A 21,768-nucleotide genomic window follows, 5' to 3' on the forward strand; every position below is an offset into this window, starting at 1 on the left:
AATTAATTAATTTCAGGTGCCCCAAGACTAATTTTTGCTGCAACATATTAATATGGCTATTCTTCTAGATTTTATACTTTTAAAAGGCTATCATTTTTAAAAGGTTCTGAAAGAATTCTGACCTGGCACTGAAGTAGTGGAAAGTGCCATCAAGTCGTAATATCGAACAAAAACATTTATTTAAAAACTAATTTAAGAGACCTGAAGCACCTTTTTCCTCAGTGCTTCTACCCATTCATCCCCATCATGTGAGGTGGTTCAATCCATTCTAATATCTCACCAATCAAAATGGCTGACAGAACAGTTCCAGCATGACCAACATTGTCCAAAGGGCAAGAAATTGCCACCTGGGCAAGCCCTGAATCACAGTTGGACATTAGAAAAAGTGGCCTAGAAAGAGATAATGCTGTGATGTTTATGTTGACTGCCTGAATATTTAGCAGTGGCTCAGAAATAACTGCTCAAATGCTTGGTGGTGATGAATCATGACAGTTCAACAGGGGATTGAGTTTGACATGGCATGTCCCTCTTTCCAACCTCATAATTTTATCGACTGTATGTGTCCTGCTTTAATCACACTATCATCTAAATGGTCACAGGTTGCGTCTGTCTTTTATAGCAGCTAGTCTTTTACCTACTCCAAAAATGTGGGTGTGAATGACCCTGCAGGCAGATGAACCCATTTTACAGTTCTAGCTCCATATTAAAACATATGGACAGTATTTTTGGCTGTATATACACACTTCACACAGATTGTACTAGGGTATTACACTATGTGCTATTTCTTATTTTGTTTTTATTAAGGACTCACTGATGTAAGTCAACAGCTTGATTCAGATATTAAGCAAATCTACGGTTTATTTTAACCATGGTTAGTTTGTGAAACCCAGGGCCATTTCCACACGGCTTACTTTGTTCCGGAAAACAGCAAAATCTCGCACAAAATCTCATGAGAAGATGCTGTTATCACATCTTCTCGCGCGATAACAGTGTCTTCGTACAAGATTTCGCTGTTTTCCGGAACAAGGTAAGCCGTGTGGAAATGGCCCAGAATTCAGCTCACAATTCAGCTTCATTTCTACTCTCTGTAGACTAGAAAAGTGTCACCAGAGAACAAGCCAGAATTAAATCTGAATTGAGACATGATGGGTTTAGATGGGATAGGTATTACAGAAACCAAATTTCTCTGCTTATGGGGTACTTACAGTATTATTGTATTGTGATTCTGTAAACATCCACAGTGATTTGCCCACAAAATACAATTTCACTCTTCAAAAATACTGTTCTTTCCACATGCACAAGTCATTTGACCGTTTAAACGTAAGTGGCTATACTTACATCACTTAGTATTTCCCCACTTTGCTTGGCTGTAATATAATCAACCCTGTCATCCACTGGGGTAAATTTTTGACTGTCAACTTTTGTACGATACTTTCTCTGCACAAGAAAAAAAGACATAACATCACACAATTAATGATGTCAGTACTTAATGTAACAAAAAGTAGAGAGAGCTGAGGGGAGTGCATTCCAGTTGTGGGGGGGATAGGACTGTCTTTTCCACAGAATTATTGTTTTCCCTTTTCTTGCATGTTTATTCATGCCCAGGTTACCCCAAATAACAAAACCACCACTATTAGCTGTAAGTTACAATTTCTAATGACAAGAAAATATCTTATCGTTCTTTTTAAAAAACATCATCTAATGGGTGGATAAGTGAGTCAAAACTTGAAGAAAGCGTCTCATTTTTTGTTTTCTGAGAACTGATGTGTATGCGTACACATGTGTATAGAAGGTTCTGAGTCAGTAAATAGCTTTAACAAATAATATCAAAGATGAAGCACGTTAACAGAAAATATGTCAGAGCCAGTTTTTATAAACAAAACACTTTAACATATAAGCAAATTAGGAAAAACTTGCATATGTAAATTAGTGAATGGATACTTTAAGTATTACCTCACTCAAAATGTCCTGAGCATTTTTAACATGGTTGACTATAACAGAGTCATTTGGCATCCAGCCAATTCCACGCAGCCATTCCAGATCTGATTTATAAACAGCCTGTAGACAGAAAATATATGAATTTAGTTAAAAACATTTTCTACTATGTAATGTTTAAAGGGCCATTATTTTCATTGGGTAGTAGAAATGATCTCTGGAGTCTGCCTATTATTCAGAGTACTCTATTGTTTGGAGGCGCATATCGCTTTAAATTTTAAAGAGTCATTATTTTCTGTGGCAGTAAACTGGCCTTCTGAGTTTGGAGACTAAAGTCCCTTTTGCACCAGGGACATAACTCCTCACTTTCCCTGAAGTTAAGCCAAAAGGCATGGAATCAGCTTGTACATGGCCATTCACACATCTTATCAAAGCAGCAAAGAATTCCTGGCAAAGCTCCATTGCTGCCTCCCTCCTGTTGCCCCTAAGCAACTGTTTCTCCACTATGGGATAAAAAGAGAATTTAAAACTAGATTATTTCTGATACCCAGGTATTTAGCTCACTGTACAATATTCCTACCAGTGCCAAAGCAAAAAGAATAAAAAAGAACTTCCCCCTGCCTGCTTTCAAAGCAGCGATTCATCAATTTTTTTTTAATAAAGAGGAAAGAGGGGAGGGGGGAAGAATAGAAAGGAGCGGAGAGGGAGTAGCTGGCTAGACAAGATAGCCAGTCACAATGCAGTGGGGTGGCAGAGGACAGGAGAGAGGGGGAAGAGGGTGGAACACCAAAAACAGTATGCATGAGGAAACAGCCTATAGCAAAGCGGATTTTTTTTTTAAAGTTGTGGTATAAGCTCCCCCAGGAAAGCAAGGGGAAAGCCTCATAGCCGCTTGAGTGACTACTCATGGTGGCAAATCTGGTGCAAATGGTCACAAAAAAACCACTGCAGTATGGGAACTCCTTACGTGTAAATCAGTGTAGGATTGCATTGTTATTTAGGCAAAATGCCCAGTTCATCTTATTCTGGAGCCAACAATACCAATCCACCAAGGGATGAAAGTACAAAAAGCTATGATGCAAAATAGATTACTAATTATTGTTTTTACTTACATCGCTCTGTAGCTCATAAGCTTTCTTGGCTTGGATGACATCATTCTGGTCAGGCAGGCAAGTCCATTCGTGCAGGTAGTGGCGGTAATCAATGTCACTGACCAGTTTCTGACAGTTCTTGGCCAACAAGATGGACAGCATGTCCACTGGGCTATTGAACTTGGTCTTCCATTTCTCAAACTGTTTCTTGTACTCCCGGTCACTTTGCAGTTTAGCTACATGGATAGCCAATACCAGCTTGGGGTCATCATAAATGTTTCGGCATCCCACATGGTGTCCAAGTTGCCTGCGGTAGCCTTCTTTGTACTTGTACTAATAGTATTTTAAAGAAATACACTATGAGAATTTTCACCTGATACTGTGCAAGGATCACTGAAGGCATATACAAACTTTTGAAAAATGTAAATCAAATACTAAAATTTTATTAAGCTAAGACTACAGGTGGGTTTTTTTGTACATTTGTTTAGCCATAAATTCTATTTGTCTGAGTAGTTATTAATTCCATATAAACATACCAAATAAGAATGTTTTCTTTAGAAACTCCTCCATTTAGTTAGAGAATATTAATTGCTTCCAATCACCTGACCATTTCAACGGTTGTATTTAGAGATAAAGGATAAAATAAGCTTAGCAAATAAGCTTAGCAAGGATAAAATAAGCTCAGCATAAATCTGAAATTTGAGAGTAGCACTTGAAATAATATAGAATGTTAAGCTTTACATTCCATGTTTCTAAATATGGTCTGGTTCAAATATAAATGCCTGAATTTACTATTCAAAATGCATTTACATTTTTAATCATCACTAAGTACCATTAGGAGAGTTCAGCTTGTGGAACTGGATTTCTTGTGTTGTGTATGTCTATGGGTGTTGGGTCCGTAGCTGGGAGTGTTTGTACCTCTTTGGCCTCTGTAATTTTGGCTGAGTGGCCGAAAGGGGTAGAGTTCAGTGCCAATGTTGACTATGAGGCTATAAACCTAGTAATAAGAACTTTTGAGCCTCTTTTCTTACCACTACCAGATATAGCACTTTGCTTCATCATCAGTAGCTTCCTGTACTCTTACAGAAGTAGCTGCTGGGGGGGAGGGGGGTTGCAGGTGCTGAGGGAACTTGGTAAAAACATACAGTCAGCAGTAGGATGGGAGAAATCAGCCACACAAATCCCCCCCTTTTCCTAGAAATGTCTTTCTGCTTGTTGAAGAAGGACTTTGTATCTGAATTGTCAACTATTTCCTTTAAACTGTTCATTTGTATTTTTGACATTATACTAAGGTAACTTTTCCAGTCTTTTAACAACTTTGTAAACTAATAATTGTCAAATGCAAGGCCCATAGCATCCTATTATGTTCCCATGAATTTATACCTTTAATATAAGTTTTCTGTTTCTTACACTATAGTGCTCTAACCTGCACATTTCTATTTGCATACTTACATCACTGGCAATTTCTCTTGAGGCTTTGGCTGTCTTGATTGGAACTGCATCTGATCGCAAATCAATATAATGCTTTATGTCATCCCAAGCTTCCCTGTAAAGTTTCTGCAAAAACAGAACATTGTCAATGCACTCCAGTAGTACTCAGAGATTTGCAAAACCTTGGACTACAGTTCATTGGGTCAAAGTTCCAATGAATAAAATGAGACATATGTCCATGCATACTTGGTTAGGATTGCTCCCTAGTTCTCTTTCATCTCATAGATCTTCCTCAACACTATTTCAAGCATATAAACTCACTATGTATATGGGAGAAATACTTGTCAAAAAGCTTGGCAGCTTGTATGATGATGCACTGAAACATTTGTTTTATTTGTAGCCACAATATAGCCACTGCACTGAAATGAGATGAAAGAAGGTTGTTCCAATGCAACATGATAGTTGGGGAACAGTGATGGTATGATGAGTTGACCAAAAGTCTACACTGACACATCAGCCTAAATTGTTGCTACTATAGAGACCAGAAGTTCTGTTACCATATATAGCACAGCTGCATCAATGAAATTGCTGTGTAGTACAACACGGTTAGGCAGCAGATGTGACCCACAGCCAGGCACTGGATGCTAAACCAAGGATGCTGACGCATGATATCTGGTGCACTAGGGTAGCAAGTATCTAGTACAGACTACTAGTGTTAGATTGAAAAAGAAGGTTGAAGAAGAGCAAGTATATCATTCCAATGCACTGCAGCTTCCATAGTTTTAAACAATTTACACTGCACTTTATAAGTTCTCGTAGTTCAATGCTTTAGTGCTTTAACCTAAGCACAGTGAAGGTTCTCCCCAAAGTAAGACTTTGTATGGGAATTTCTGACCAGTATTACTCTTGGAGGAAAACAAATTAAACTGTGTGGCTGGTACTGGGCCCATAAATCCTCTGTTTCAATTTCAAGAATTCAATGTGATCCAAATACATAATTCTTTGTTGAAATCAGCATGCTGGCACGGCAAGGTCTTAAAATCATTATCTGAAAAATTTGCTTTTCCCTACTTTTTTAACACTGTAACATCTGGGCCGTTTCCAGATGGCTTACCTGAAGCTTCAGGTAAGCCATCTGGAAACGGCCCTGGTATGATGAAGAGTTTAGCTTGTACACTGTTCTGTGACACTGGATTGGTCCTCATGAGGTATTACGTGGATGGCGTTCTTGGCTTTTTGGCTTTTAATTTTAAACCAACATGGCTGTAAAACAGCTTGTAAACTGATGATAGCCATCAGCTCTGCATGTAAAATTGAATAGGGAGGAGCATGAAAATTGCATATAGATAAATGTGTACGGCAATTCTGCACACATCTCCTTTTTGAAAGGAGGCCCTAACCAATTCTCTGTCACCATTGTTTACACTTGCTTATGGCACACTTGGACCATCTGAAGCAGTCCTTAACCTGAGCACAGATACCTGTGAATCTGTGATATCAACCTCAGAAGCATTGCAGAGATACATACATTGCTCACGTTGACAGCATTAGCTCTGGACAGCACGATTTCAGGTGTATCTGGCATCACATGGATCATCGTTTTATCTTTATCCCAGACTTCTCTGTATTTAGCCTACAAAAATACAAAACCACTGGGTAACATATGTCCATCCTCTTGCAGAATTGGCATTACAAAATAACATGAAAGTTTGGTTGCATTGTTTGAATACAGAACAATTCCACATTACAGGAAGGAGTTACATACAAGGCTGAGTTGGTCAGCATTAGTTTTAGCAAGGAGAATTTCTGGACTGTCAACTATGCTGGTGTATTTCAGACGGTCAGGAGGTGTGCGGTACAGTTGCTCACTAAGGATATCCTGGGCAGTTTTCACCCTCTTTACGTCCACAGACTCATGTGGAATCCATCCAACACCTCGAAGCCATTCCAGATCTGACTTATAAATAACCTGTAAGATAAAATTCCAAAAAATAATAGTAGTTTTAATTTATCTCAACATGAAAAACTGTGTAGGTTAAAATCGGACTTCAGTGGTGACTAATTTGTTACATTGATTTTCACAGGACTTTCTCTGAACTGGGCCAAAAGATAATAGACCCATGTCAAAATAAAACAAAAATTATGAACTCAGAGGTTTACTTCTAGTATCAGCGCTACCGGCACTGTCATGAATGGCTTAGATGAAATGAGCAGAAAAGTTTATAAAATCTATGCATGATATATAAAACGGAGTGACTGCACTCCAATTGATTATTCAAGTATTTAAGAAGATGAAGATGTTGGTGAGTTACTTTTTTAAAAATCCAAGTACATCATGATATCTCTGTTGATATTCGTAAGACTTAAAAAAATTTCCATGCTAGTCTCAGTCAAACGCTATGGTGATTTCCTGTCCACAACCAGGTTAAATTTCAGATGTTTATGTATTTTATTTATTTATTATTTCATATTTATATCCCGCCCTCCCCGCAAGTGGGCTCAGGCCGGCTAACAACATTTAAAAACAATTTAAAACATTACATCTTTATAAATATTAAAACACCATTTAAATAGTGACATTTTGTATTGTGCGGCGGCAGCATCAGGAAGACTTATAATATTTTGCATGCATACTGTGGTGGACAGTTTTTCACTGGGGGGGGGGCGGTTAAATTTACTTCCCTCCTCCCAGGCCAGCAGAGGCCCAACCTTAGCCATGAGCCTGGCAGAACAACTCTGTCTTGCAGCCCAAGCAGAAAGACAATAAATCCCGCCGGGCCCTGGTCTCAGTAGACAGAGTGTTCCACCAGGTAGGAGCCAGGACCGAGAAAAGCCCTGGATCTCGTCGTGGCCAGGCAGGCCTCCTTGGGACCAGGGACCACTAATAGTTGTTTTTCTCCTGATCGGAGAGTCCTCCGGGGAATATATGGGGAGAGACGGTCCTGCAGATACGCTGGCCTCAGTTGTTGGCTTATATCCAATGTTGGCTTAAATCCAAATAGTGGCCCAGATCTCATAGAAACAGCCCTTTCTCACCCTCCTCTACTACTATGTATACTGCTGAAGTTTTCAGTAACAGGGAAAAAATCAGGGGGAATTGTCCTTTCTTCTATGTCAGCAGAAGTGTCTTTCTGGTGATGAAAAAAGACAGCTGAATACATATTTTAAAAAATTAAACCAAGCGCAGGTACAGCCCTAAGAAATCTTCTGCCATTTTCCACAAACCCTCTTTTGTCTTCTATTATTTGTGGGTCCCTTCTTGCATATACTTACGTCACTCTGTAGTTCGTAGGCCTTCTTTGCCTGGATCACATCATTCTGGTCTGGCAGACAAGACCACTGGTGCAAATAACGGCGATAGTCAACATCGCTTACTAAAGACTGGCCTTGCTTGGCTGCTTGGAGAGCCACCATGTCAACTGGTATAGTAATTTTGGCTTTTGAATCGTTGTAAGCCTTCTTATACTCTCTGTCATTCTGCATCTTCAATACTTTGGCAGCCCATGACAGTTTGGGGTCCTCCGCCACCGAAGGGCATCCAATGTAGTGGCCTTTCTGTTTCTCATGAGCTTCTTTGTATTTGTACTTTTCAAGAAAGCAGGAAAGAAAATTAGAAATTCAAATAATTAGAATATTTCCAAGAAAACTATAAGTAACAGTGTTCAGTGTTCCGGTCTGAGAATTTTCAACCAATGAATACATTCGATGTAAAAAGGGAACAATCAGAATTTACCAGATTAGGTATTTTGATTTATAAAATATTCATAAATAATTGCATTTGAAGTCTACACTGAACTTTAAGGTATAGTAAAAAAAAAAACCCACAATATATCTGGTAGTAAACTCTCCAAAGTCACAGTGACTTTTGAATACCATTAGCTCCTTAGAATAAAGTTAATCTCTATTATGGGAATTAAGTAGCATCTCACAACAAGATTTTGAAAATATATTATTTTCAAAAATATTTAACCTGCCCTGGAAGATACACAAGCATTTGTTCCAACATTTTGTATTTAAATGGAAAACATTAAATCAATAATGAAGAAAATAAAACCTTTAAACAAATTTTTGGCAGCAGAAGGGAGCAGTCTCCACTTTAATTAATGTATAAAAAACAACCATTCATAATATATTATATATCTCAGGGCTTCCAGTTGCTACCTCTGTGTCACTTCAATTTACTATCTTAAACTTTAACATTATTCTGAAGAACAAACTTTTCAATTCATAAATGGAAAAGAATGATTGAGACATTTTCGCACTATATATTTATAGCTGAATAAATTTGACTATGAGACTAGATTGTCTAGACATATACTTATGCCAAATATGTTCACAACGTACAAAGTAAAGCCATAGAAGTAAAATGTAAACTACTGAGACTGTACCTCACTGGCAATTTCTCTGGAAGATTTAGCACGCTGGATTGGAATGGCATCAGCTCTTATGTCGTAACCTTTTGCCTTGACCTCATCCCAGGCTCCAGTATAACATTTCTGCAATCAAAATTAATATGCCACTTTCAATGTAATCATAAAATGTATGATGAAAATGAACACAGACGTCCAAACATTTTAAAAGGTAACTGTTCTGAATGTCCTATTATGAAATGCGCAAATAAACATTTCATAAATATATTTTATATATACATAATTTCGGGATACAGCTTATATAACTGATGTCTATGGTTTATTTGAGGCACTGAAAATCATAAGGAGTAATAATAGAGCTAGTAAGCAATTTAACCAGAGACAGAGAAAAGTAAAGCTTTCATCCCATATACCTAGTTGCTAGGGAGTAGGGGTGTGCACCCAAAAAGGATTTGGATTTCCAGAAAACAATCCAGAATAACCCGAATCTCGAAGCAGCAAGCCACTTTGGAATTCAGGTATTTAAACTGATTCAGTGTGCTCCATAAAGATTTGGGTTTTTTACTTGATATGAAGGGGGAGGGGTTGTAGTGAGCAACCCCCTCTGCACCCCTCTGATCAGGTAAAACCCCCAAAGCTTTACAGAGCACACCGAAGCTCAAAGCAGCTCTTTTCTTGCCGTTTGCAAACAGCAAGAAAAGTGTTGCTTCAAGCTTCCCCTGCCACCTTTTTTCACCAGATGGGATGGGGGAGCTGCCGCCTTTTTTCACCCAACAGGGTGAAAAAGTTTTTTTCACCCAATAGAGTGAAAAAGCTCAAAGCAGCACTTTTCTTGCTGTTTGCAAACGGCAAGAAAAGTTCTGCGGCTGCTGCTGCTCTACACAAAGCTTTCTGAAGCATTATGAAGCGCTTCGGAAAGCTTTGTTTAAGTATTTCTGAATCGGCTCAGCAATGCTGGGGCCGATTCAGGAATACCAAATCTACCTGAATTGGAAACCTGAAGCACACATTCTTACTAGGGAGTTTGGAAAACCACCTGAGGATGACTTATCACTATGCTCTACAAAAAGCTCTTCCCAATAATCTATCACCATATCCTATTAAAAGATCTTCCCAGAGATTTTTCTATCTCTCATCTTTATATTGTCCTAACCATATATTTGAAGCCAGATTTGATTGGTCTTAAGGGTAATCAGAGGAAGGTAATGGCAAACCACCTCTGATAGTCTCTTGCCATGAACACCCTGTCAGGGGTTGCCATAAGTCAGCTATGACTTGAAGGCATCACACGCACACAATAAAGGGTATTAAGATTATCTTGCACACCGCATCAGGCATGCTGGTCTGTCTCCCCTTCCAGAGTTTTTGTTCTGCTGAGGCTCGGTTAATTCAACGTTTTAAGTGCAAGGGTGGAAGGGCAAAGGCTCTGGAAGGGAAGACAGTCTGTTATGCCAGAGGCAGTAGAGGGCTGTGAGAGAATCCAACCCCTCCAGAGCGATCTCCACCGGCTCTGTCTTTTAAAACTGCCCTTCCCAGCTAACATTGTGTCTTCCAGCTCTTGACGAACACACTCCCAGGTGTCTCGCATAGAGAGACTCTCACAAAGTAGATTTCATAATGCAAATCACTTCTATCAATAGGATAAGGAGACATTTAATGAACACTGTAATAGGATAAGATAGCAGAAACCGGAAAGAAGGCATAAGTATTAAACATGACATGTTAAACAATTCAAGAAATGGTATTATGTAAGTAGAATACAATGCAATGAAAACAAGACAAAAACATACAGAAACATAGTCCACAGTCCCATTCTCTCTATTAAAACATCTTCCTGTATCATTCTGTTAACATGCAGCCCTATTTCTTTATAAAAATGCATTCCTAAGCAGTTCTGTTTACATAATTTACAGGAAGACAAGCTTGTAAACCTTTGCAGCTTTATTCTTCATTATTTTTGTGTTAATTATAAGTTTTAAAAAAATAGTTACATACCCAGATACCTATGAATTCATGCTTGTATTGGAGAATTTTACAGTGGATTGTGCCCAAAGACTGCATCATTATGTGTACCTCATTGATTTTATTTATATTTTAAAGACATGATATACATATTATATATAAAGAGCACACAGAACATTTTATTATATAAGTTTTAAAGAACACTGGTCTAGTTGTTGGATCCAGAGGAGTTAGCCGTGTTAGTCTATAGTTGCAAAATAGTAAAGAGTCCAGTAGCACCTTTAAGACTAACTAACTTATTGTAGCATAAGTTTTCCAGAACCACAGCTCTCTTTGTCAGATGCCTCTGATGAAGAGAGCTGTGGTTCTCGAAAGCTTATGCTACAATAAAGTTGGTTAGTCTTAAAGATGCTACTGGACTCTTTACTATTCTGGTCTAGTCGTTGACACTGAAGCCATTAAAGAGTTTCACTGTTACTCCTGCAAAGTGCATGCCTATATGTTAAATCAATCAAACCTAGTACGTCAAATACTTTTATGACTTTGGGAACAGGTAACAATGAGAAAAAGCAATTAACAGTGCAATCCTAGGCAGCCTTCAACCGATTTAGAAACTTGTAATTCTGTTTAGGATTGCATTGTAAGACAATTTAACAGATACAGATATAGCTGAATATTTAGCACACACATATACACAGTTTTAATGTTCTTACATTGCTGATATTCACAGAATTCATCTTAGACAGTAGCATTCCAGGGGTATCAACAGGAAGGTGGTACTTTGTCTTCTCATTATCCCAGGCTTCACGATACAGATTCTAAAAAGGCACACAGACTGGATTATTTCCCTGAATTATGAAAATCTTGTTTATTTTTTAAAGCCAGGCAACCATATTTTCCCATTTTTTTCAAGCTACAAATCTCATCTATTTTCAAACTACCATCATAATGAATACAGTAATGAGTATAATAATGACATAATCCCAGGTTACCTCACTGATTTGTTGAGCATTGATCTTAGCCAGGACCACGGGAGGTGGGTCAGCAATACTGGTAAATTTCAGTGCGTCTGGACGCTGCTTATATAATCTGTCATTCACAAGTTCTTGAGCTTTTTTCACTTTGAGCACTTCTATGGAGCCCTCTGGTATCCAGCCAATTCCACGCAGCCACTCCAGGTCTGATTTATATACATTCTGCAAAGGAACCATGTAGACATCCTTTTTGAAGTGAGGCCACTAATGAAGGTTAGAAATAGCTTTTGTATGAGATTTGGGCTGAGCTTCAGTTTCTCATACATAGCAGGCATTGCAGGTAGGGTTGCCAGGTCTTCTTACCTATAAATTGGGGGGGAGGTACTGGCAGGGGAACTTCTCTTATGTCTCATACATGCAAATGCTCCATGGCCTCCACTATGATGTCACTTCTGGTTTAAAATAAAAGCTACAAAGTCTCAGCAGGGCCAGAGAATTGGTCTAGAACACAATGTTTCCAATTCCTAAAGAACTGGCCCCACTGAGACTCCACTGCTTCTGATTTAAACTGGAAGTGATTGTTGGAATACAGGTTGCAAGGTCTGACATTCAGTCATTATGGGGTTAATGCGTTACGCAGTGTATGCCCTGTTTGTAATGGCCTGGAAGAGAAACCTGGCAAAGAGCCAACAGCCTTATCTGTCTGAAAGCCCAGGAAACTGAGATGTGTTTGCAAACTAAGATTGGTTTATAGGTCAGGTGACTTCCTCCTTAAGGGTAAAGAAAAAGCAGAATCTCCATTTTACACATGCTGTCTTAGGGCCAAACTATCAGTGATGCCTGACACTAGTTGGACACTTGTCAGCTTCCCTCAAGTTTTGATGGGAAATGTAGGCATCCTGATCTTGCAGCTTGGCTCTCCAACTGCTGTCCAATGGACTTTTCAACTGTCACTTGTCCAACATTCCGCCAAGCTGCCTACATTTCCCATCAAAACTTGAGGGAAGCTGACAAGTGTCCAACTAGTGTCAGGCATCACTTGTAGTTTGGCCCTCAGTCTGTACTGCATAGTGTAAAGATGTAGGGAACAGAGTGCTTTATTTTTGTAGCAATCCCATGTACTTTTTTCCTTTCTGAGTAAATGTTTTCTTAAAGGCAAACAAGCATATGACTTTCTCAAGATCCATAGCAACACTGATTTTAAAACTATTTTAACCCACTTTTTCCCAACAGTGATGTCATCAAGGACGCCACGGAGCACACATGTGCCATTTCACCACATACTCTGGCCAGTCTCCACACACCTCCCCTCTGCTGGCCAGGTGAGTGGTGAGGCGGGGTGGGGGTGGTAGCTGGGGGTGGGGAATCCCTGGCTCTCAATAGGGGGCTAGCAACCCTGATTGCAGGCCTTGCTCTCAGTTGTTAGTCCATAACTCACAAGCTAAGAAATAATGTTCTTTAAAAAAAAATTTGTTATAAACTACTTTAAGTCCCCAGCAAAGAGAAAAGAAGGATATAAATTCCTTTGAAATTTTTAAAGAAACATTTAAAAAAAAAAAAAACAAGAATAGGCAAGAGGGATTAAAAGAGGAAAAACCCAGAAATCTATAATGTAAGGTGAATTATTAATTTTACTCACATCACTTTGTAGCTCATAAGCTTTCTTGGCTTGGATGACATCATTCTGGTCAGGCAGGCAAGTCCATTCGTGCAGGTAGTGGCGGTAATCAATGTCACTGACAAGTTTCTGACAGTTCTTAGCCAACAAGATGGACAGCATGTCTACTGGGCTATTGAACTTGGTCTTCCATTTCTCAAACTGTTTCTTGTACTCCCGGTCACTTTGCAGTTTAGCTACGTGGATAGCCAATACCAACTTTGGGTCATCGTAGATGTCTCGGCATCCCACATGGTGTCCAAGTTGCTTACGATATCCTTCTTTGTATTTGTACTAATAGTATTTTAAAGAAATAAACCGTAAGAATTTCCAGTTGATATTGTACAAAGATCATTGAAGGCATATACAAGCTTTTTAAGAACATAAATTAAGTAGTGAAATTTTATTACTCCAAGACTGCAATCTAAGTACATTTGAATAAATTCTGTTGGAATAAGTGGGTATTAATTCCATATAAATATACTGAATAAGCATGTTTTCTTTAGAAGCCCTTCTAATTAGTAAGAGAAAATCTATTGCTTCCAACCACCTGATTGTTTCCATCACATCTCTTCATCGTTTCCTTAGATACACGTACCTCACCCTCAGTTAAAATATTAAGAGTGAAACATGCCTGATTAGCTGTGGGTTGGAAGGCAGAGTGGACTGGTGAGCTATGTCAATTGTCAGCTTGATCCATCTCTGCAGTTCTTGTTATTCAGGGACGTACAGGTGAATTCCAATGAATACAAAATGTGACTGAATGTAATTGTTTAAAATCAGGTCGATCGTTGTGCTAAACTTGTTCAACTGACATTGGTCGTTTCCACACGACCTTATTGAGATGCCTCACACGCGGAAAATCAGTGGGTTATTTCACTCATTACATACATGATCGTTCTCCATTGGCAAACAGGTCGTGCTGGCAATGGTTTTTCGGTTTTGTTCCATTTTCATTTATCATCTCGTATTTTCCGTGCGTTCTCTTCCATGTCAAAGCATGTGGAAGCTCTTTTCCGGTTTTAATTTCCCCTCCCTCTAGGCTCCAACTCCTCCCCTCTCCTCTGACCCTCGCACATGCACGGTGGGACTTCGCACATAAATTAACTTAAAAAATTTTTTTTTACTTAGTTTTGTGCTATTGCAATATTCTGCTGTTACCTTATATCATCATAAGCTTTCCATTAACACAGTTGTTCTCTACATATGCCAAATAGAAAGACTATTTACACGTTTGACGAGGAGAGCAGTGTTTGGTTGAAGATTATGTCACAGCATGCCTTAGGTGTAATGGTGGCATGGTGCTTTTTAATAAATAGGAAGTATGGACAAATAAGTGGCCAATTTGTTTTAAGAGTTTGAGCGGGAAAGCTGTGGGTGAGTGCTGGAATGCATGCGTTGACTGCAGTTGAGGCGCTTGAACACTAAACCATACCTCATGTTTTGGCGCCAACCGGAATTTCCTGCCTGCAGCATTGGTGTGGAAAAATGGTATAGCGCTATCACGCATGCGCTTAATTAAAAAAAGGGAAAATGGGATGGGACTACGCTGCCGTCATTTGAGAGGAGGAAGGCATAAAGGACGCTTTTTTCCCCCGCCACAAACTCACAGAAGAAACGCATTAGAACGCTGCAATTGGAAGGTGAGTCATGACTGCGGGTTGGGCAGACTCGGCTTCGGGACCAAGAAAGACTGGAAAAAAAAGAGCATGTGGAAGTGACCATTGTTGGAAACAGATTGCTTGGTAATAGTCAATGAAGGATGAAAAAAATTGGTACTGGACTGCTTAAAGCATATGTGGGTAATATGTCATGCTGAGTCGGTACCTATAGTATAGAAATGTCAATTCATAATCTAAAAGCAGCTTTATACTGTTTACCAGTATATTAGTCATCTGTTCAACATAGGCAGACATATAATATCGATGTGTGATGTTGAAATTAAAAAAGAATGTAACAGTAGTACCTCACTGGCAATATTTCTAGAAGCCTTGGCCTGCTGGATTTCAATGGCATCCACTCTTAAGTCATAACCTTTCTTCTTGGCTTCTTCCCAGCCCAGTTGATAATGTTTCTGCAGAGGAAGTGAATAATTCAACAACCACATCAGAGTATATCATTTTAGTGAGGGTTATTAAAATATTATCTCATGTATTTATGACATTTAGTTTATGTTCCTTACTACAAGGGATGGTGAACATAAGGAATTATTTATTACAGGAAAATGTCACTATTTAGTGACTTCCCCCAATCAATCTCCAATAACATAGATTTCTTGCAAGAGTAAAGTGGTCAAATTTATATTTACTCATGTACAAAAAACATATATTCATATTGTGCATATGTATAAAATCAATTAAACTCAGGGACTGAAAAGGTAGTCAGATTCTGGGAATAATATTCAGTGAACACATACATAGGAAGCTGCTTTATACCAAATCAGACCATTGGTCCTTCAAAGCCAGTATCATCTACTCTTACTGGCAGTGACCCTCCAGTCTCAAGCTGAGGTCTTTTACATCACTTATGACTGGATCCTTAAACCTAGGAGCATTGGTGAAAGTGGGGAAATGATGCATATGGAAAGGGTTAAGAAGCCCCTCTCCTTCCACACTAGTCTTGCATTTGAAAGCAAGCCATTACAGCGGCATAAAAATAAATTCCAAAGAATTTGGAATCACAGAACTACACAATTCTGAGATTAATCAACTCAGCTTCAGATTTTGTTATTCAGGAAAAGATCCAAACTATCTGGATTCTGACATGGTTTTAGGTGTGAACATTAAAGTCAAATCATTTCTTTGAAAAATCCATTATTTGTAATTTATCATCGTCATTAACAGGAATTTTACTTTACTTACACTTGGAATGTAGGCAATTCCCTTTAATCATTGTGGTTTCCACAATCCATGCATTACCATATCTGAGCATGTTAAGCATGTGTATGGTACCAACTGTAATTTAATATCTCTCTTCTAAATTAAGTTTGTTCCAATCAGATAACAACTTTGAAGACATACATATGCTACCAGGCTCTTTATCTAAAATACAGTCATATTTAATTTAACTTCGTACTTTGCTGACGTTCAGTGCATTCATTTTGGATAGCACCATCTCAGGTGTATCAGGTGGAAGGGTGAATTGTGTCTTTTCTTTATCCCAGAGTTCACGATATAAAGCCTAATAAGAAACAAAACGTTCAGTAACAGATTGTTATACCAAGCTATGCTACTAATAGCAACCATAACTTCTCATATAATAGCAACTATAACTTGTCACAATCTGGTCTCCTCTGGCATGCACTATTTTATACCTGCTACCTTGGCTTGATGCCTGAGATAAAAGAACAAGGAGACAGGATTCATGGGGAAAACTTTATCCCCATGATACAGATTCATTTAGGATAGGCACAAGGAATATTCAAGCTATTTGTAAAAACACATTACATTTTTACTCTGCTGTCAGCTGAGAAGCGTACTCTGTCTTCTAAGCACCAAGAGGACAACTGGCTCATGCTCTGTAATAAACTGCTGATATGCCCAGTTTATTCCTGAGAGCATTGGGGACTTTTTGTAATAGCTAGTCATTAGCTAGTATTCGAAAAATAAAAATTACCGCTGCAACTTTCCACAGTTCTCTGCATCAGAGACTAATTCTCATACAGAAAATCATGGGGATAAAATGTATTTATTAGGGTTTTATCCCGCCCTTCTGACAAAGAGATCAGGACAATGCACACCATCTTCACCTGCCCCCCAACTCCCCATTTTATTCCCTTCTGTGAGGAGGTGAGGCTGAGAGACAGTGACAGGTCCAAGGCCACCCACCAAGCTTCCTTGACAGTGTGGGAATCTGAACCTAAAGTCTTCCCAGTACTAATCTAGCACTCTAACCACTATACAACACTGACTCAAAATGAACCGTTTGCACTAACTAGAAGGGAGATGCATGTAAAAAAGTCCTCTTCTATCACCATTCACCTAACAAAGAACAAAATCTCATTTGGAAATATCAATTCAGTATAAAAATTCACTACCAAAGCATTCAGTTTTAAAATTAAAAAAATAATAATCCTGCATCTCCCTTTTTGAGGGATCATAATGGAAAAATTATTTTGTTCTGAAGACCACTGAAATGTGATCCAAATGAGAACATAAGTGGGCTTAATGCTGAACAATTTCTGAACAATGTTTTCCATTAAGCTTTCTTGATCCTAGAAGTATATGTGCATCCATAATATATTCTGTCTAAGATACAACATAAGGCAGATACTTGGAGAGAGAAGACCAAATGCGAACTTTCCTTACCCCACTCTGAAGCAGAGCATTGGCCTTAGCCAAGACAATTTCTGGTGAGTCAACAATAGCGGTAAATTTCATAGAGTCTGGTCGCTGACGGTAGAGTCTATCATTCAGAATATCTTGTGCTTTCTTCACTTTATTGACTTCCAAAGAGCCCTCTGGGATCCAACCAATACCACGCAGCCACTCCAGGTCTGATTTGTACACATTCTGTGAAGAAGAAAACATATACATTTCACAGAGGAAAGCTACATGGGGAGAGGCACATATTAGATGGCAGGAAAAATATCAATGTCCACAATTTCTTGAGAGCATAAAGGCTTTGAGGTACCAATTATGCTCCTCTTACCACAGGACTTTTCTGCATCCATTTCAGTGGCAAGATCTTTCCACTGAAGTAGATGGGGCAGCTGCATGCACACAAACTCCAAAGCTCAAATTGAGTTCTGAATTAAGGCAACTTGCTCTATCTCTGACTTTTTAAAAGTTGCCACTACTACTTGATCAAAGGCTTGCAAGTCTGCCATCTCACACTCCCGGATGTCTGCTCTATCTCATTCTGAAACTCAGAAACTAGGTATTAGTTCAAATCCACTAACCAGCCCTTTTACTTTAAATGGTGTTTCGAGTCGAAATTATCTGTTGCAGGAGAAGAATGAAGTGTTGAAATTTAAAATATTTTGCCTAAAAAATTCCAGTCAAAAGTAGATCACGGAAATAGTGTGTTGAAATTTGACCCTAATTGTTATTTTAGATTAAATGTAAACCCCACCCCCACCCCCAAAATTAATTTTTGATGTACATTTGTACATTTACTCACAAGACAGCCCAGCTGGTATTTAGGGGATTAGACAGATCAGACTGCTGGGCTGGATCCAAAGTAACAGAAGCAAAGCTATATTCACAGAATGGGATTGTCCCATTTCTCTTTTCCTGCTGCAGCCTCCACATCTCAAAATACTTGAGACCCCAAGAATAGCACTCAGCATGATATGGAAATCTGGAAGGGGTGGGGGATCATTGAAAATCAGTTCCCTCTCTGCTGGAAACAGTGCCTTTCTATGGCGGAGAACTATGTTTGGATCCAACCTTTTATTTTGGGCATACCAAAATGGGAAAACAAGCATTTACATTTGTTTTTACATACATCGCTCTGTAGCTCATAAGCTTTCTTCGCCTGAATGACATCATTCTGGTCTGGCAGGCAAGTCCACTCGTGCAGGTGGCGGCGGTAATCCACGTCACTGACCAACTTCTGACAATTCTTAGCCAACAAGACTGACAGCATGTCAACTGGACTATGGATCTTGGTCTTCCATTTCTCAAAGTCTTTTTTGTACTCTCTGTCACTTTGAATCTTGGCTGCATGTAAATACCACACCAGCTTGGGATCTTCTTGAAGGCTTCGGACACCAACATAGTGTCCTCTCTGTTTCTCATATGCTAGTTTGTATTTATACTGTAAAAGAAAGAAGATGAATTTTAGAGCCACTCTGAATACCAATGACTAAAAGCTACCAGCATTTTGTACCATTTCCTTGAATAACTGAAAATTTAAAACCATTTTCAAAGCAATATTTTTCCCCCAGGCCAGGAAATGTCTCAATCCAAATGCCTTATAAATTATAAATTTTAATTGACAGCTATAATTTTTCAGTATTTGGATAAACTTAGAATTATATTAGGCATTGTTACCTCAGGAACATACTAGAGTTTGAGAGCCATTTGAGGTGTACCTGTTTAAAATGCCATGTGAAAAATGTAGCTTTCACAAGAAGGTGGATGTGACATGCAGAGGAGACACAATGGTAAGCAGGGGGTGTGGCAACAGTGAGCAGGAGAAACAGGAGGAAGATGTGGGAGGATGAGATTTTCCCTCCCCTGTGATTCCTCACATGTCCCTCTCTTGTTAACTTTGATTTATAATGGACCTACATCTTACTTCCAGCCTTAATATTTCTACCATTTCACTTGCTGTTTATTATTTATATGGCAGCCGTTTTGAAACCCATAAGGATGATAACCACTTACATCACTAGCTATCTCTCTTGATGCCTTTGCAGCAACAATTGAAATTGCATCAGGTCTCAGGTCATAGCCTTTCTTCTTGGCTTCTTCCCATCCTTCAATGTAAAGTTTCTACAGAGGGGATAATTAAAAAAAAAAGAGTACATGAAAGTAAATTTTCTTTCAAGGACTCTAAATTAACACTTTCAATATTGTTTAAAATGCTTCTTAAAACATGCTTACATGACTAATGTTGGCTGAATTGGCCTTTGCCAGCAGAATCTCTGGGGTATCCGGCATTACATGAATGGTAGTTTTGTCCTTATCCCAGGCTTCAGTATATAACCGCTGTGGGGAGTAAAAAAAAAACAAATATTAATATTTTCTCTTAAAGAAAACCAATGGAACAAGGATTGTCAAATAGAGCAGTCTACAGAAAGATGGGGGAAAATTTGGTCTTCCAATGCCTATACCTCAAAGTCAATTGTCACTAAGATGCAAACCTACAAAATAGTTAACAGATGGTATCTAACTCCAAAGAAAATATCCCTGATCTCTTCCTCATCCTCCCTAATTGCTGGAAAGATTGTGGAGAAGAAGAAGATTTTGCCCACTGCTGGTGGAGGTGCAAGCATATAGAAACATTTTGGAAAGACATGCTAAAGAAAATCCAGAAAATAACAGGATATGAAATTCCTCTGGCACCAGAAATTATCCTGTTAGATCAATAGGATAATTGGCAGACCCATATTTCCACATTAAGGAGAAATCTAATAACCACCTTACTGGTAGCCGCAAAGAGTGCAATAGCTACACTTTGGAAATCTAAGGCCATCCCCTCAATTGACAACTGGCAAAAAAAAAATTGGGACCATTATATATCAGAAAAGTTGTATGATAAAATCTATCAAGTATAACATTTCCCAAGAACAACTAATTTTATGGAGAAATGGTTTCCATTTTTTGAATATCTGGAATATAATAGCTCCATACCCGGCCTTAAAATTTTTCATACATACGCAAATATATAAAATATCTCTTAGTTTTATAGAGTATCTGGTGTACTTTGTAAGAATTCCTTCTCTTTACTAGATCAACTATAATTCCTTATACTGTAGTAAGTATTACTTAGTATAATTACTACTCATTATTAACATAGACTTCTTGTGAGTTATAAATCTTTGTATATTTGTTACTTATTACTTGCTTTGACTTTATGCATGTTTTTAAATTCAGTGTGCTTATTGTTTAACAGTTTATAGTTGTGTTTTAGTTTTAATAAAATTTTATTTTAATAAAACACAGCATTTTCATGCAGCACACGTGCAAAAATAGGGGGGAAATGCTACTGCTATCAAATCCTTAGATAAAAAAAGAAATTTTATATGAGTATGTGTAATGATATATTTCATGAGACCTAACAAAAAATGCACATAAGTACACCTGAAAGTTTGTGAACATATTAGTATAATGAATGGCAACACGTGATCCATATGTGCAAGGATCAGGAATCTTTCCTATGTTCCCCTCCCTGCAGCAGAACTGCAAGATCTCTGGAAAGTAGATTGCTATAACAACAACAATAATAACATTCGATTTATATACTGCCTTGCAGGACAACTTAATGTTCACTCAGAGTGGTTTACAAAGTATGTTATTATTATCCCCACAACAATCACCCTGTGAGGTGGGTGGGGCTGAGAGAGCTCCAGAGAGCTGTGACTGATCCAAGGTTACCCAGCTGGTTTCAAGTGGAGGAGTGAGGAATCAAACCTGGTTCTCCAGATTAGAGTCCTGCCACTCTTAACCACTACACCAAACTGGCTGAGTGGCCTGAGTACACTAACTACCATGTTGGCTGGAGGGTCTGCACTGAGGAGGCAAAAAGGGAAGAAATGTAACTATGTATGTGATTTCACTTTCAAGCTGTTTTTTGACTAACCATCTTCCTGACTGGATGAGAAAGAACACCACTAAGACTAACCATCTTCCTGACTGGATGAGAAAGAACACCACTATGTTCCCTTCAACTAGCATTTG

The 21,768-nt window shown here is 38.6% G+C and overlaps 1 protein-coding gene across 42 annotated transcripts in view; it reads right to left on the reverse strand.

The window, feature by feature from the left end:
• Window positions 1-21,768, reverse strand: part of NEB (nebulin) — a 219,199-nt gene that overhangs the window by 94,978 nt on the left and 102,453 nt on the right. For 41 of the 42 annotated variants that reach the window (XM_054971307.1, XM_054971310.1, XM_054971326.1 and 38 more), the window contains 13 exons: window positions 19,972-20,076; window positions 19,753-19,860; window positions 18,869-19,180; window positions 11,782-11,985; window positions 11,503-11,607; window positions 8,846-8,953; window positions 7,731-8,042; window positions 6,223-6,426; window positions 5,986-6,090; window positions 4,479-4,583; window positions 3,048-3,359; window positions 1,954-2,058; window positions 1,339-1,437 (listed from right to left, as the gene is read on the reverse strand). In XM_054971307.1, the coding sequence (XP_054827282.1) occupies window positions 1,339-1,437; window positions 1,954-2,058; window positions 3,048-3,359; window positions 4,479-4,583; window positions 5,986-6,090; window positions 6,223-6,426; window positions 7,731-8,042; window positions 8,846-8,953; window positions 11,503-11,607; window positions 11,782-11,985; window positions 18,869-19,180; window positions 19,753-19,860; window positions 19,972-20,076 (2,184 nt within the window). Of the gene's footprint in view, window positions 1-1,338; window positions 1,438-1,953; window positions 2,059-3,047; window positions 3,360-4,478; window positions 4,584-5,985; window positions 6,091-6,222; window positions 6,427-7,730; window positions 8,043-8,845; window positions 8,954-11,502; window positions 11,608-11,781; window positions 11,986-13,402; window positions 13,715-15,386; window positions 15,495-16,495; window positions 16,601-17,727; window positions 17,932-18,868; window positions 19,181-19,752; window positions 19,861-19,971; window positions 20,077-21,768 lie in introns of all 42 variants that reach the window. The other variant, XM_054971345.1, reaches the window with a different exon arrangement.

The sequence above is a fragment of the Eublepharis macularius genome, chromosome 2, assembly GCF_028583425.1.
Source record: "Eublepharis macularius isolate TG4126 chromosome 2, MPM_Emac_v1.0, whole genome shotgun sequence".
NCBI classification, from domain to species: Eukaryota; Metazoa; Chordata; class Lepidosauria; order Squamata; family Eublepharidae; genus Eublepharis; species Eublepharis macularius.